The sequence below is a fragment of the Panulirus ornatus genome, chromosome 1 (assembly GCF_036320965.1).
Source record: "Panulirus ornatus isolate Po-2019 chromosome 1, ASM3632096v1, whole genome shotgun sequence".
Lineage (NCBI taxonomy): Eukaryota > Metazoa > Arthropoda > Malacostraca > Decapoda > Palinuridae > Panulirus > Panulirus ornatus.
In genome coordinates, this window is record NC_092224.1 from 22,357,129 (window position 1) to 22,372,894 (window position 15,766).

General features: G+C 43.8%; 1 protein-coding gene across 2 annotated transcripts in view; it reads right to left on the reverse strand.

Moving 5' to 3' along the window:
* Positions 1–15,766, reverse strand: part of LOC139763053 (tyrosine-protein kinase receptor-like) — a 1,458,433-nt gene that overhangs the window by 432,508 nt on the left and 1,010,159 nt on the right. For both annotated transcript variants that reach the window (XM_071688765.1, XM_071688676.1), the window contains exon 14: positions 2,772–2,931. In XM_071688765.1, the coding sequence (XP_071544866.1) occupies positions 2,772–2,931 (160 nt within the window). The remainder of the gene's footprint in view (positions 1–2,771; positions 2,932–15,766) is intronic.

A 15,766-nucleotide genomic window follows, 5' to 3' on the forward strand; every position in this document is an offset into this window, starting at 1 on the left:
TGGTACAGTGTCCTGTGCTATGTACTGGTACAGTGTACTGTGCTATGTACTGGTACAGTGTACTGTGCTATGTACTGGTACAGTGTCCTGTGCTATGTACTGGTACAGTGTACTGTGCTATGTACTGGTACAGTGTACTGTGCTATGTACTGGTACAGTGTACTGTGCTATGTACTGGTACAGTGTACTGTGCTATGTACTGGTACAGTGTACTGTGCTATGTACTGGTACAGTGTACTGTGCTATGTACTGGTACAGTGTACTGTGCTATGTACTGGTACAGTGTCCTGTGCTATGTACTGGTACAGTGTACTGTGCTATGTACTGGTACAGTGTACTGTGCTATGTACTGGTACAGTGTACTGTGCTATGTACTGGTACAGTGTACTGTGCTATGTACTGGTACAGTGTCCTGTGCTATGTACTGGTACAGTGTACTGTGCTATGTACTGGTACAGTGTACTGTGCTATGTACTGGTACAGTGTCCTGTGCTATGTACTGGTACAGTGTACTGTGCTATGTACTGGTACAGTGTACTGTGCTATGTACTGGTACAGTGTCCTGTGCTATGTACTGGTACAGTGTCCTGTGCTATGTACTGGTACAGTGTCCTGTGCTATGTACTGGTACAGTGTCCTGTGCTATGTACTGGTACAGTGTCCTGTGCTATGTACTGGTACAGTGTACTGTGCTATGTACTGGTACAGTGTCCTGTGCTATGTACTGGTACAGTGTCCTGTGCTATGTACTGGTACAGTGTACTGTGCTATGTACTGGTACAGTGTCCTGTGCTATGTACTGGTACAGTGTACTGTGCTATGTACTGGTACAGTGTCCTGTGCTATGTACTGGTACAGTGTACTGTGCTATGTACTGGTACAGTGTACTGTGCTATGTACTGGTACAGTGTACTGTGCTATGTACTGGTACAGTGTACTGTGCTATGTACTGGTACAGTGTCCTGTGCTATGTACTGGTACAGTGTACTGTGCTATGTACTGGTACAGTGTACTGTGCTATGTACTGGTACAGTGTCCTGTGCTATGTACTGGTACAGTGTCCTGTGCTATGTACTGGTACAGTGTCCTGTGCTATGTACTGGTACAGTGTACTGTGCTATGTACTGGTACAGTGTCCTGTGCTATGTACTGGTACAGTGTACTGTGCTATGTACTGGTACAGTGTACTGTGCTATGTACTGGTACAGTGTACTGTGCTATGATGACCATGACCCCCCCCCCCCCCGGTAAATTCTAAAGCTCAAGATAGCACACTACTGCCTCAAGACATGCGCGTGTAGCAATGTAAACCTCTGAGCAACAGCCAACAGCCCCCAGTGTACTAGGTAATCAGTCCAAGTAAACAGTCTACGACTCCCTTAAGACCCTGCATCTCTAAGATATAGTGTTAAATCCTCGAGTAACAGCATTTAACCGTAAGTGTCCAATTAAATCTCCATGGCGACAGACCACAAGCCCGAGGAACAGTGTGAATTGCGGGGTAATGTCTTACAGCCCCACAAGCTGGTGTAAACCGCTCGGTAACCATCCAAACCCACATTTAGCAGCATAAATCGCCAGGGTAACTGTGTAAACTTTGGAGGGTAACAGCCCACAGCCCTGTGCAGAAGCTGATGGTTCCTTTGCTACCAAACTTTGCATTCGTTTCGTTTGAATTCCAAAAGCCAAGTACGTGTCGAGTGTCAAGGTTGTCCCAGTTTCACATTCCCTTTCTCTACTTAGCTCACCATCGCCTCTATATATATCTATACCGTTATGCCTCGAATGCCTCCAGCACGTGATTTACATACAACTGAAACAACAGGTCCTGCAAAGCCCAAACAACTGACCCACACATTACAACGTACAACTCAAAAATAACAAGCCTACCGAATTGGGTAGAAGAATGGAACAGTTGCAAATACTTATTTTCTTCGTTAATTCTCAGCAATCTAGTGCATCATTTAGTATAGTCTTAGAGGAATCATGAGTGACAACAAGTAGACTAAGTAATGCAGTTGTGGACAGCAAACTAGAGCTCCGGGGAACTTCCTACTTACGTAGAGCAGTGGACACCAGATGAAAGACCCCAGTCAACACATTACGGCTCTACGGAGTATCACAGAAATGTAATTAACCACCTCGATGCTCCAGGCAAGTCTGTGTACCGTCCTGGATGACGTCTTACAGTAACCGGCTACACACCGAAGACACGTGTGCTGTTAAGCTCCTGGATAACAGGGTACAGCCCCGTGTCAAAGCAGTGCTAACATCTGACCTTCACCATTTCCTGGTTCATGGTTCCTTACAGTCTTAACCACCTCTGAAGGGCAAGAGGACCCTCAACCACGACAAGTACAGTCCTTAAAGCACGACACTTAAGCCCTTGGGTATGACGATGTAATCTTTGACCTGACCCATAGGGGTCAGGCTGTCAAGGATCACGCCATCATACTCGAGGGTCGTACTGTCTTGCTCAAGGATCATACCGCCGTGCTCTTGTTCAATGATAAAATCTTAAGACAATACGTAACAGCCTACAGCTACCCTGCAACAGCCTGTAGCTGCCTTGTAACAGCATGGAGCTCACGCGTAATATAATACAGCTCAAGGTAACAGCACACAGGTCCCCTGCAACATACTGCAGCCCCATGTAACGGCCATCATCATCCCAATTACATATACAATGCCATGTAACACCCTACAGCACCTATACAATATACTACAGCTCTATGTCATAGCTTAAGAGAGGTGGGTGGATGTGTACTTACGTGTAGTAACCATCAAATGGCACTTTCCAGGTCTGAGTGCCGGGGAGGGAGTTGTGGGAGAGGACGGCCGGCACTGGCGGCGTGTTGTGGCGATACTCCATCTGGCACTTCTCAGCCGTGGGTCCTTTAGGCCCGGTGGCCCCGCACGTGGTCACCATCACTGTCGGGACAAGAAAAGACACGTGGTTAAGCAGACGTGGTTACCGTCACTGCCAGACTTATATAAAACATGGTTAGGTACACGTGGTTACCGCCACTGCCAGACCTACATGACACATGGTTAGGTACACGTGGTTACCGTCACTGCCAGACCTACATGACACATGGTTAGGTACACGTGGTTACCGCCACTGCCAAACCTACATGACACATGGTTAGGTACACGTGGTTACCGCCACTGCCAGACCTACATGACACATGGTTAGGTACACGTGGTTACCGCCACTGCCAGACCTACATGACACATGGTTAGGTACACGTGGTTACCGTCACTGCCAGATCGACAAGACACATGGTTAAGCACACTTGGTAACGACTATCGTACACACAAGACAGGTGGTGAGGTTCAGCCACACACCAAGGTGCGTGTGTGTGTACATACGGTTATAGCCAAGTGCAACAGACTTGTTCCAGTGAGAAATCATGATGTAAATGAATGGAGGTGTCTGTGGACGAGGTTTGCCAATGCTCTGCTACCCTTGCGACCAACTGGCCTAGATTTAAGACGAGATTATGCAGTCACAGACGTGCTTCGCGAGCCTTCGATTATCATCCTAACCTCAAAGGAGAAACTATTAGAATGATACACCGGAAATCAAATTTGGAATCTGGCCAGATGATGTACAAATGTATGGGCCACAGTCGGTATATCGAAACGTGTTAACGCTAACCTGAGTGATATCTTGTGTGAGAATCACCAGTTTTCACCGTCACAAGGTACAGCCCTCCTACCATCTCCTCCTGACTTATCTCCCGCGCCCTTTCACTCAGGGTTACGGCATTCAGAGTCGTCAAAAGGCAGACGGTACTTGAGAATGCTTCAAATAACTCATCATCGCCTGGAAAAGATGAATCAACTCTCTTTCTTTTCCTCCCCGAGGACGCCATCACCCAAATGACTCCTTTGTTTGACTATATTTCTTTTATATCTCTTCTATTTTTCCTTTCTTTTGACAGTTATATCAAAGGTGGAGGCGTAAAAGAAGTTATGAATGCTTTAAACGAACTTCTTGACCGTTAAGAGACTGGCAAAGTGTGATGAACGAGTAACTAGGACGGGACAGAGTCAAAAAAGTTAGGGCTGCTGGTGCGCAGCGCTCACACACACACGTCTTGCTGGACGGATTATGTTATTATTGTCCGCCACCAAGCTGGCCACATAACGGTCAGTCCGAGCTTCATCTAGGACCGACTCTCCAACCATATAGCCAGTTTTCATTTATGTTACTGTACTGGTTCTATGTCTGTTTCTCATTTCTTCTCGTGTTACGTAAACTTTTCTTTTCTGAAGTCTCATATATATTTGGTTGAAATCGTTTTGGTACATCTCCAGGTGTTACTGGAGACAATATGACTATCTCCCTTGCTGAGAATCTTTAAGACCAAGTACATTATTCTGGATGCTCTCAGTTTGCTATCACACTAGAACTGTACGGTACCTTTTCCTCCTTTTTCCTTAGGCTTTGGATTCAAGTTCTGCCAACGTCTCATGACAGTTCATATGTTCCTGACCATCACTTCTGTTAGGATGTTCCCAACTAATGTTTTCTTTCATGTTACAGACCAAATATTTTCTTCATACGTTCTGGACATCAGTTTGACTCGTTAATTGTTTTCGTATTCTTTTTAGCTTTTATGTATATCCATTTGTCTGACGAGCGACCTTACTACGTGGCAGTATTCAACTTTGCTTCTCAAGTACACATTAAACAGTTTCATCATTAGGCTTCTGTCTCTCGTTGTGAAAGTTCTCATTATCATACCACTCATCATTTGGCTTAACAATACTATCCTAACAATACGCTCCTCACGTTAAGTTGCCCATTCATGAAAAATGCAAATCTTTGACTTTTGCTTCACTTTTCACGTTTTTCTCGTGGGTTCTTTTGTAGACAGCTGTCGACATACTGTTAACAGTAGTTCCATGACTTATTTGACCAAGTTTCTCAATATTCCCCCTTGTTCTCTTCAGCTTTAGTGTAGGTTATATCCAAGTCTTTTCCGGAGATTTTCAATGCATTATTGTGTTCATATCGTTGCACTTATTCTCGTGCTGTCTGCAAGACATCTAACTATATTTTCTTTCACATTCCTGTCCACGTCTGAAATCAATACCAAAAAGGATACTGCAGTTAACAGAGGTCCTTGTGGACCTTCACCTATGACCTTCTCCACTTCTAACACGGTTATATTCACCACCACCTTTGAGTGTTCCGATAAAAGCAACGATCCATTTTCCTCCTTTACCTATGATGTTTTGAATCGCTAGTTCCTGTAGTAACTATATACTGTCTACGTTGTCATATGGCTCAGCCAAGTCTGGTAAAACTAGATCCCTTCTTACTACAGTGACAACGGAGGTTCATTTATGTCACCATGGTTAACCAAGAGTTGAATTTGTACACTTTCATTTCGTACAACTCAGTGGTGGTGGCCTTCGTTTACAGAGCTTTTACTACTCTGATATTCCTGTGTGTGCTATTTTGATCACTCATTCGCAGACTTTACTCATAATATGATGCTTTGCCGACTGATCGCTTCTGTTTTTGGTACTTGCTCATATCCTCCGTCGTGTACTGGTGTAATATACGCCACACTGTGAACGAGCGAGTAAATATTCTTTACATGCCCCGCTAAATTGGCTGTTAAGTTCCCCTCCCTGGCCCGGGTTGCTGTCTCGTCTCCCTGCACCACATACACGTGGGTCTCTTGCTTTCAAGCCACAGACAAACACACCTTCCATCTCACACCTCACACTCGACGATATGCAACTCAACACGAACTCATTATTCTTAACTCTTTAAGTTCTCCAGCTGTGTCTACGTCGCTCTAACCCTGCCTTGGGGCAATACCTCGTCGTAGGCACTCACAGGCAGGCAGGTAGGTAGGTAGGTAGGCAGGTTATCTCATCTCTAAATCCTGTGTACTTATCTTCTCTCTTTACCCGTCTCTCTCTCTCTCTCTCTCTCTCTCTCTCTCTCTCTCTCTCTCTCTCTCTCTCTCTCTCTCTCTCTCTCGCACCAGCGTCTGGGGGACCTCCTTCCAGATAAGGGCCTACTCTCCGTAATCGCCCTGTCCCACTCAGTGTAGTATGTTTACACTGTCTTTTCCCGCCTCTGATGTTCAAACTCATCTCTTATGCGCCACACTGTGCTATTATCATGCTCCTCTGTGCTACTATTATGCTCCTCACTGTGCTATCCTTATGTTCCTCATTGTGGCGCTGTGCTATTATCATGCTCCTCTGTGCTATTATTATGCTCCTCACTGTGCTATCCTTATGTTCCTCATTGCGGCGCTGTGCTATTATCATGCTCCTCTGTGCTATTATTATGCTTCCCACTGTGGTATCCTTATGTTCCTCATTGTGCTATCATTATGCTTCTCACTGTACCATTATGCTCCTCACTCGGCGATTATTAAGCTGCTCACTCATCATATTTACTTTTTTCATTATACTCCATACTTTGCTCTAATTGTACCCCGTGCTATACTTCTACTCTACTCCACACACACTAATATCTCATTATGCTCTGCATCATCTGTTTATCATGCTCCACACACTGCATGCGTCTACCATCACACTCTTTCATTACATTATACTTTACATTTTATTCATCAAGCCTGACACTGCTTCTGTTACACTGTACACGGTTTTCGTTATAAACACTATACTTCTCTCTACTATAGAATGCTTTCACCAAGTGCCATGCAACGTTTACATTATATTCCGCACACTGTTTTCATAATGATCCACACACTTAAGAGAGTACAAAGAAAACGGACATAGCGAGAGAGAGAGAGAGAGAGAGAGAGAGAGAGAGAGAGAGAGAGAGAGAGAGAGAGAGAGAGAGAGAGAGAGAGAGAGAATCATCATCTCCAGGAGGACGGCCTGACCAATACCCTATGCTAGGTTCCTGAGGAAGGGGTTGTGAAACACTGTTATGCACGGGTGTACCTAATTAGTACAGATGTAACAGATTTAATCAAGTTTCAAAAGGAAATCAAATCAATCACACGAAGGCTTATGAGACGAAGAAATTACAAGGAATTAGATTAAAAGAGGAAATGTTCTAATAGTTAATGAAATACCACACAACTTAATATTAGACTACGATGAAAAACGTTTTTTGAACAAAACTAATTAACTTGAATTAATTTTCCAAGATTATTCATGTGGTTTACGAGGGTCATAACGCAAATCAAACACGATTTATGATCAGATCCTAATAACACACACACACACACACACACACACCCACACACACAGTTCCTATGAAAGCTTAAGACAGAGCATCGAAAGGGTCTTGGTAACAAGTCACAAGAGCCGAGCTCCTCAATCTGGGTCGAAGAAACGGGAGGAGTTCCCCCTTCCTCCTTATCCGTTTTCTACACAGAAGTAATGGAGGCAGTTACTCTCTGCCTTTACCCTGTTAACCGATGCACTACGTTACTAAGCGTCCTCGTTGCCACTGTGAGGAGGAAATCTGAAGTCGTTAAGATAAACGAATAGTTATTTAGCCATTCCCGTCCAGTCCAACAAACATTCTTCTCCTCCATCAACGATACTGGAATAGTCCTTCTTGGCTACTTATGGATACCCTCTGTTATCAGCTTCCGCAGTGATAACAGAGTATCCTTTATCTGTTTCAACTGATCATTAGTATCGGTCTGATGCTGTGGTATGAGCTGGGTTCTGACGAGTCTTTCACAAGTATTAAAATTTTCTTTACAGATTCTCAAAACATTTCTCTATGTCTTAGAAAACGCGATTTTTCTTTTTACATACACCTTTTATATATACCTATCCCTTTCCTTCAATTATCTTTCAGCGAGCTGCCTCCTGATCATCACCCATTACAGTGACTACTGTGAGGAACCATGGTAATGAAGTATGTATCTACCACGATGGTCCCATACAGGCCATCATGATCACATGACACTTGCCATCCACAATACCTACGTAAACTCAGAGCAACATCATCCCAGCTACATCCTTTAATACCATGCTCCTCATCCCGTTAATCGAGTCACCCTATCTTCCTCCAATCTAAAGTTATGGGGCCTCTAAGCCCCTTAATCCTCTTTGTTCTAATAATCTATAACCCTAACGTTCCTGGGTTGCCAAGAGGCCTACCTACCTACCTACCAGCTCAGACAGACGATTCCAGACCACGTAGGTTGTTAAACACTCGACATAAGGAATTCCTGCTGTGTTAAACACTCGACATAAGGAATTCTTGCTGTGTTAAATGCTCGACGCAAGGAATTCCTGCTGTGTCAAATACCTGACACAATGAATTCCTGCTGCTACAAACTCGAGGATTTCCTATTGTTAAACACTCGACATAAGGAATTCCTGCTGTGTTAAATACTCGACAAAAGGAATTCCTGATACGTCCCAAACGAGGTCGGTTAGAACACCTGTAACAACAAGGTCAGCTGGAAGCTCAATAATGAGAGTATGGAAATCACCAAGTTCCACCACCCTGGTGAGAGAGAGAGAGAGAGAGAGAGAGAGAGAGAGAGAGAGAGAGAGAGAGAGAGAGAGAGAGAGACAGAACTAATTAGGAGAGGCAAATGGGGCCGCCAGACTGGAGGGTTCTACCGGGATCGCTAATTCATACAAAGGCATTACCAGCCGGAAGGAAAATCCTTTCGCTCGGCAATTCGTTTCCTGAAGGATGAAAAGAAGGGCCAAAGCAGCAGCCACCTCGGTCCTTTCAGATCGATCAGGAGTGTAAGAGCGACCTCACGGCTCAGCCTGAACGTATTACAGAATATTCTCACGAATTTCATATATTACCGATATTCTAATATTCCTATCCACACACACACACACACACACACACACACACACACACACACACAATATTTCCGCGAGGGTGCCATAAGTTCTCGTCTTGGGCATGGTTAAGTAACCCTCAACTTTCCGTTGTCAGTTGGTGAGCTGAAGCTCTCGGTCTCCTGGAACAAAAAAAAAAAAAAAAGATCACGTGGCTGTGCAGCGGGCGGTCGAGGCTTCTTCCTTTTCAAGGCGAGTTAAGTGGTCCAAATGAGGGACCACCATTCTCCTCCCGCACCGCCTCTTCGCTCTTCCCGATCGTTCAGTTTTGCTCTTTCGGACCCACGAGGGAACTGGATTTATTAGCTTTCTCTTTTTGGATTCAAGAAGACTGTAGTCATCATCTTTTTCTTACTTACCAAGACTGAAATTCATTAGCACTTTGGACTCACAGGGCCTGTACTCATCAGCTCTTCTGTACTCACCAAGATTGTATTCCTCAGTACTTTACGACTCACGAACAATGCATTCATCAGCTCATAAGGACTATCGAAGACTGTACTCATCAGCTCTTTGGACCACTGGATCTAATTCATCACCTTTTCGGGCTCTTGAAATCTGTTTTCCAGTACCCTGTATTCCCACTAAAGACGATGTTCATAAAGTCTTCGTACCGTCGAACACTAAATTCTGGTGGACTCGTGGACTCGTGGGAGTCTTTGAACTCACAACCCCTCCTCATAACCTCTTTGCTCTCACGATTACTCCTTTCCACATCATTACTGACCAACAAAGACTGTGGTCATGAAAAATATAAATCTGCATTTACAGATGTAAAATCAAATGGAAGTTTATAAAGATAAAACGTAGAGCAACGTAGGAAATCATAAATATCAAATTCTACCAGACTCTACTGGAGGTCAAATGTTTAAAAAGATGAAATGGAATTTCTATGGACAGAGGTCAGTGTAGTGGACACAGTGCACAAGGTAAAGATAAGAGCTGAGCTCCTGTGTTCAGAAGGGATCCCCTCCAAGCTTGAAAAATACAGCGTTAAGCCACATGTATTCGCAGAACCCGTAGGTGAAGCCAGGGACTTAGTCGACAATGGCTGGGAACCTTACCAAGTGGTGTGCCTAGACGACTGTTGGTTTCATATGACGTAGGCTGGTGTAATATAAGAACTTGAAGAACCTTTAGGACAGTTCCCCATACATCTGTGTAAGCGCTTGAGGTCCATTTAAAGAAAGAAAAAGACGGCAGGAGAAAAACGATCAGATGTATGTCTGGATTTAGAACTCCTAGATTAGCTGATCTGATTTTGTTGATCTGTGAATGAACGTCACATGAAATGATGGTTCAAAAGTCATCTGAATTTGAAAGAAATGTATTCCAACAGATGCAAGATTACCTTGGATATAGCAAAGACTTTTATGATCTTAAGCAATTCGTTCTTAAGTACCAGTTGATGACAGCGTTATCATAGATGGCTGCCACAATGAAATAGTATTACTGAAGCGAAAAACACAGGGCAACCCAAGAACCCATACCAAACACAGAAATACAAACATCAACCCAAGAAAGCCGAGCTGACTTAACCCACCAGATAAGAACACGTTACCAACATAAGAAACCTACGTTCACTCTACCCAGGTAAATAAAGCGTGACGAGATAAACCTTACATCAGTGAGGAGGAAACACCTCTCAAAAGGGAACTGGTCAAACATTTCCCACTGTTCTCAACGCTCACGATCGGAGAAGCTTCCTTTTGACTCGCGTCTCTCAAAGTTAGACCTGAAATGCTTCGGTCTCTCGGTCTCTCTCTCTCTCTCTCTCTCTCTCTCTCTCTCTCTCTCTCTCTCTCTCTCTCTCTCGTTGACCGTTTTTAATAGCCCGGCTAAACAGAAATGTTTTCCGAATTGAATGAAGCTCCGATTGAAGCCGCCTGCAAAGTGCAGCAATCAACTCACAGAGAAGTGAAAAGAGCACAACATTCTCTTGGTCTTTGAGATTCCAGATTTATATCAGTGTTTGTCCAGTTCCACGCGACGCACAGCTGATCCCAGGGTAATAAGCCAACAACAAACTCGACCTTTTCAGAGAAAATATGATTCATTTCCAAAGTGAATCAATCGGGTCAGTAATTTTTTACCTTCCACATTCATCTTGTTTGATATAGGAATGTGCTGAGGCCATGTGTCAACACAGTGATATACGTTATCGAGATAAAGAGATAGGATGCTTGATCTAACGCGAAGCATACAAAGCTATCGTAAGGGAGTCGAAGATATTATATAAGGGACTTGAATCTTTTACGTATATTCTCGTCAATTCATGCGAATGTGTCTGTATCAAGGTCTTACTTCTCGTGGTGATACGCACCTGACCAACAACAGACGAAGATTCCCAAATGAAAACATAATTAAGATCGTTCTTGACCGCTTGGGCAAGTTAGATCAGGTTTACATAGAATCCCTCGATTCTTAAACAGGTGCATTATATGGAGTCTTTTACTTTTGACTCTCATCAACCTCTCCACAACCCATTGATTTAGCATCACGGGTTTTCTAGGTCTACTAAACTTCTATAATCTTACCATAAAACGCAGCCACAGACTGCTACCATAAAATGCTCACCGTGCCATCATAGAACATTACCACGGTGAAGGTTTAAGGAAATGCCATGGACCACTGCCAAAGAATGCTCCCTGAATAATCATACAACACTAACAAAACATAATTATGGAATTACCCTAAAAAAACAATTATAGGAGCGAGAGGAGAATTACCACAGAGTTAACGAGTAGTCATCCTTGAAGCGAACAAGCCCTAACAAGAATGTCCTCCTCATCGACGTAAGCCTCGAGAGAAGGGAAGACATGAAGGTTAAGCAGGTGTCACCTGCAGAAGACGAGGAGTTCCTGTGTGTTAGACTTGACCGATACACATAAAAATGGTCATCTATAATGAATGGCGAGGAAAGTGTCCTTGTGTCGCGACAATACAACTGGACGAGACGACCCTTGATCGACACAGATTCCAGTCTCGTACCCTGCAACTCTGTGGACTTGACTGTTGTAAAAAAAAAAAAAAGTCACTGAAATCAGAGATACCTTGCCGCTTCATAGCATGACATATGTACCGATGTCATCTAATATATTAATTTACCTTAAAGACCTGAGATGTATCCCAGCACTGAGGGCCAGTTTCTTGGACCTTTTGTGAGGTCTGTATTCTCTTTCGCGCCACTGCCAGCAGGATGAGCAACGAGTGCATGATAGCATGATAAACTCTTCGCTTTCTGCGGCAAAAACCAAAATCAAGGAGCGCTTGTGGATACAGTGGATCTTGTCTTATCTTCGTCTGCGACTTTATGATGCGAGGAAGTTGATGACTGTGGGTAGATGGTCAGAATTTGGCTGGCAGGTTATTAAGTTCTTTGGACTTCAGGTCTACTGACTACCAGTGTCATTAAGGCCGTCAATATCAAGCTATTATCCATCAACCGAGATCTCTTTTAACACCGTCTTCAGGAGTTCAGGACGATTATAGATTCACATAACACTATGTACACGTCCCATGAGAACTGCATCCTGCACTGTACGTTAGTCTAGCGTGAACTATTTCTGAAAATCATCAAAACATTCATGAAATTTCAGTATGGCAAAATAGATTAATCAGATCAGTTAACTTGCAATCGAAAAGCGAATCTTCAGAAAGCAAACAAAAAACCAAATCATTTAAATTTATGGATGTAATTACATAAGCGTAATTTCTGAAGTGAATACACACTCAATGATGATTTAAAAAAATGATGAACAAAAGTAAAATGATAAATCTACAACAAGTTTAATTCAATTTAGATCATCAACATGATGACATGGCTTGTTTACTCGCAAGAAATCACGTACTCCAAGTATTATGTCATCAAAAGATTATGCTCTGGCAGCATCATAAGCCCTCTTCCAGAAAAGAGAAAAAAGGTCCAGAGTGTGAAATGAAAAATCCACAGAGAAATACTTCAGTACAAGGGAAAAACTGGCACTAAATCCACACTTCCTGGGGTGTTTACCAGACGCGGAATACATGTACACAGCGTTAGATATGCAATGGTAGTTCACTGATATACATGAGCAAGACCCGCCCTTTGTCAAGACCAAGAATGTTTGAAAAACAGGAAAAAAGTAAACCTACACATTGCAAACCGTACATCCACAGTTTAATCAGATTAACAATTCACATTATACATTCTGTACAATGAGTGGCAATGGTTACTATACAGCACTTCCAAGAGATTTCAGTTACGTTTGATTCTTAGAATCGGGAAATAATATGGACAGCTTATCCTACCAATATAAACATTACAACAGACTGTAAAGCGCGTAGGTACATCGAACGAACAGTTTCAATAAGCTGGCCCTCCAGTCTGTCATGGAAAGAATTATATCGACGAAAATTCACAGAGACTGAGGCACAGAATGATATGCAGTCTACCAGGAGGAGGAGGAGCACGGAAGGGGGAAGAGAAAAAAAAGTGAGGTGATTGAATATCGAAGGATGGGGTCAGGTCACACGTTATGTAATCACAACAAAGTCATAATGTCGTACTTAAAAGTAGCCCTCTCATGCCTCAGGCCCGTACCGTAGTGCACAACTGGTGATCAGAGCTTGAAGCTGGTTAAATTAGCTCCCATCAAGCTAGGTAACTTTAAAAGGTGATTTTTGAATACATTCGATTACCAGAAGAAATCAACGATACGTCCTTTATCTAATACCTCTTTATGTTGGAATAGTTTACGTTATTCTCATGGCAAGGTTTTAGAGAGAAAAACACAGGTTGTCATAGGAACGGGTCGATTAACTGCGGTCGCCACCATTGCCATAGAAAGAGACGCCAGAGGGAAATCTGCATTACTCTGTCGCATCGCCTTATAGCCAGGCGAGCCTCGGTCCGTAGGGCCGTGATGCACATGCCCAGCTAATTATTACAGTGCAACGACTGACGTCACACTCGAATCGTACACGAGATTAAGCTTACCTGGGAAGGTAAACATACAGTCTGGTGAGTCTAACAGGGAGGCAGAGGTGACTTTGTGAAGAACGAAATATTTTTCTTCAGATGGTCTCGAGTTCCTTTGTGTGGTGTTGAAGTGTCCTGAATCGAGGGAGAGTTTAAGGGGTTTACACGAGAGAAGGTTATGAAGGATCAAAAACCATGTTACACCAAACCATTTCGATTCCTTTTCATCAACAACCGTAAATACTTTTACGCAGCGCCATATTTTCTATAAACGTATAGTACCAGTAACTGTGGATGGTGAGAACAGTGGCTCAGGGATGCCAGACAGACACACAGACAGACACACACACACACGGTGGTGTGTCCTTTCCTCATCCCACGAGAACTAACCACAGCAATGTGTCCTGACCCCCATCCCACGATCACCACCCACTGTAGCGTGACCTGTCCTCACCCCAAGAGCACCACCCACTGTAGCGTGACCTGTCCTCACCCCAAGAGCACCACCCACTGTAGCGTGACCTGTCCTCACCCCCACGTGCACTAGCAACCCACCCTGGTTACCACACCAAGGCGGCCGTGTGCTGCTAGACTCTTGCTTCAATGATGCAGGTAAAATTATCCTCGTCAATAACCCATCCTGCACGACACGGAGGACACTATCATCTCCCCGCCGAACACCAGGAAATACTTGCTCGTGTCACCAGAATACTCGAGTGACTGGATCGTAGAGGAAGACGTCCCAGGCGTATTATACCACCATGTTGGCGAGTGCCTCAGTATACGACGATGTTGGTCAATGTATCGATATATCAAAACGTTGGAGAGTGTCTCAACTTACCAGTATGTTGGCGAGTGCCTTAATACACCAGTATGATGGCAAGTGCCTTAATACACCAGTATGCTGACAAGTGCCTCAATACACCAGTATGTCAGCGAGTGCCTCAATACACCAGTATGTTGGCGAGTGCCTCAATACACCAGTATGCTGACAAGTGCCTCAATACACCAGTATGTCAGCGAGTGCCTCAATACACCAGTATGTCAGCGAGTGCCTCAATACACCAGTATGTTGGCGAGTGCCTTAATACACCAGTATGATGGCGAGTGCCTCAATACACCAGTATGTCAGCGAGTGCCTCAATACACCAGTATGTTGGCGAGTGCCTTAATACACCAGTATGATGGCGTGTGCCTCATTCTGCTGGAGGTGGCAACCAGCATCAACGGCTTGTGACACTCGGGTCAGTCATATATAATGATCAATATCAGTTTTCTCTCCAGATCAATTACTCTGTATCCAGTCAATAACGTGTACTAAAGCTGTATCCCACGCACCCTAATATTCCTCACAGGTGCACAACTTGGAGACTGAACCTTCCCTTCATCAGTATAATCAAAGTCTGTAGCTGTGGTTTATCACTGTGATCATTCCACTTCGCACCAGAAGTATAAGGCTAAGACGCTATAGACATGATGCAGGACTTAAGGCCATCCTTGTGTGGAAAACATCAGTCAGTAAAGAGTAACATTCTCTTTCATGCAACCTGATACTTTTACGACAGACGAACCACACCTGCGCGAACTGGAAGGCGCGTGTTTTGGCACGCTCATCAACGTGTCTACACATATGTTGTGGTAGAAAATCGAACCTCTCCCCATGATGAGCAGGCCCATCCCCCTCCCTAAGTACTGCTCGCAACAAATCTTTGGTTATGTATCAGAATATTTCACGTTAAGGTTTACGTGACAAATGCTCATCATTTGAGACAACAGCACCAGTGGGGAAAAAAAATGATTGGTGGTTCCGAATCTTGGTAAGATATCAATGCTTGAAATGTCACTGCTGAATGCACCCTTACAGTGTAACATGGAAGCCTTTAACAGTGATTGAGGATGTGAAATAGGAAGTGTAATCTTGCTCTTCTTCAGTTGTTTTATTTTTTTGGCCAATGCTGAAAAAAAATCTGG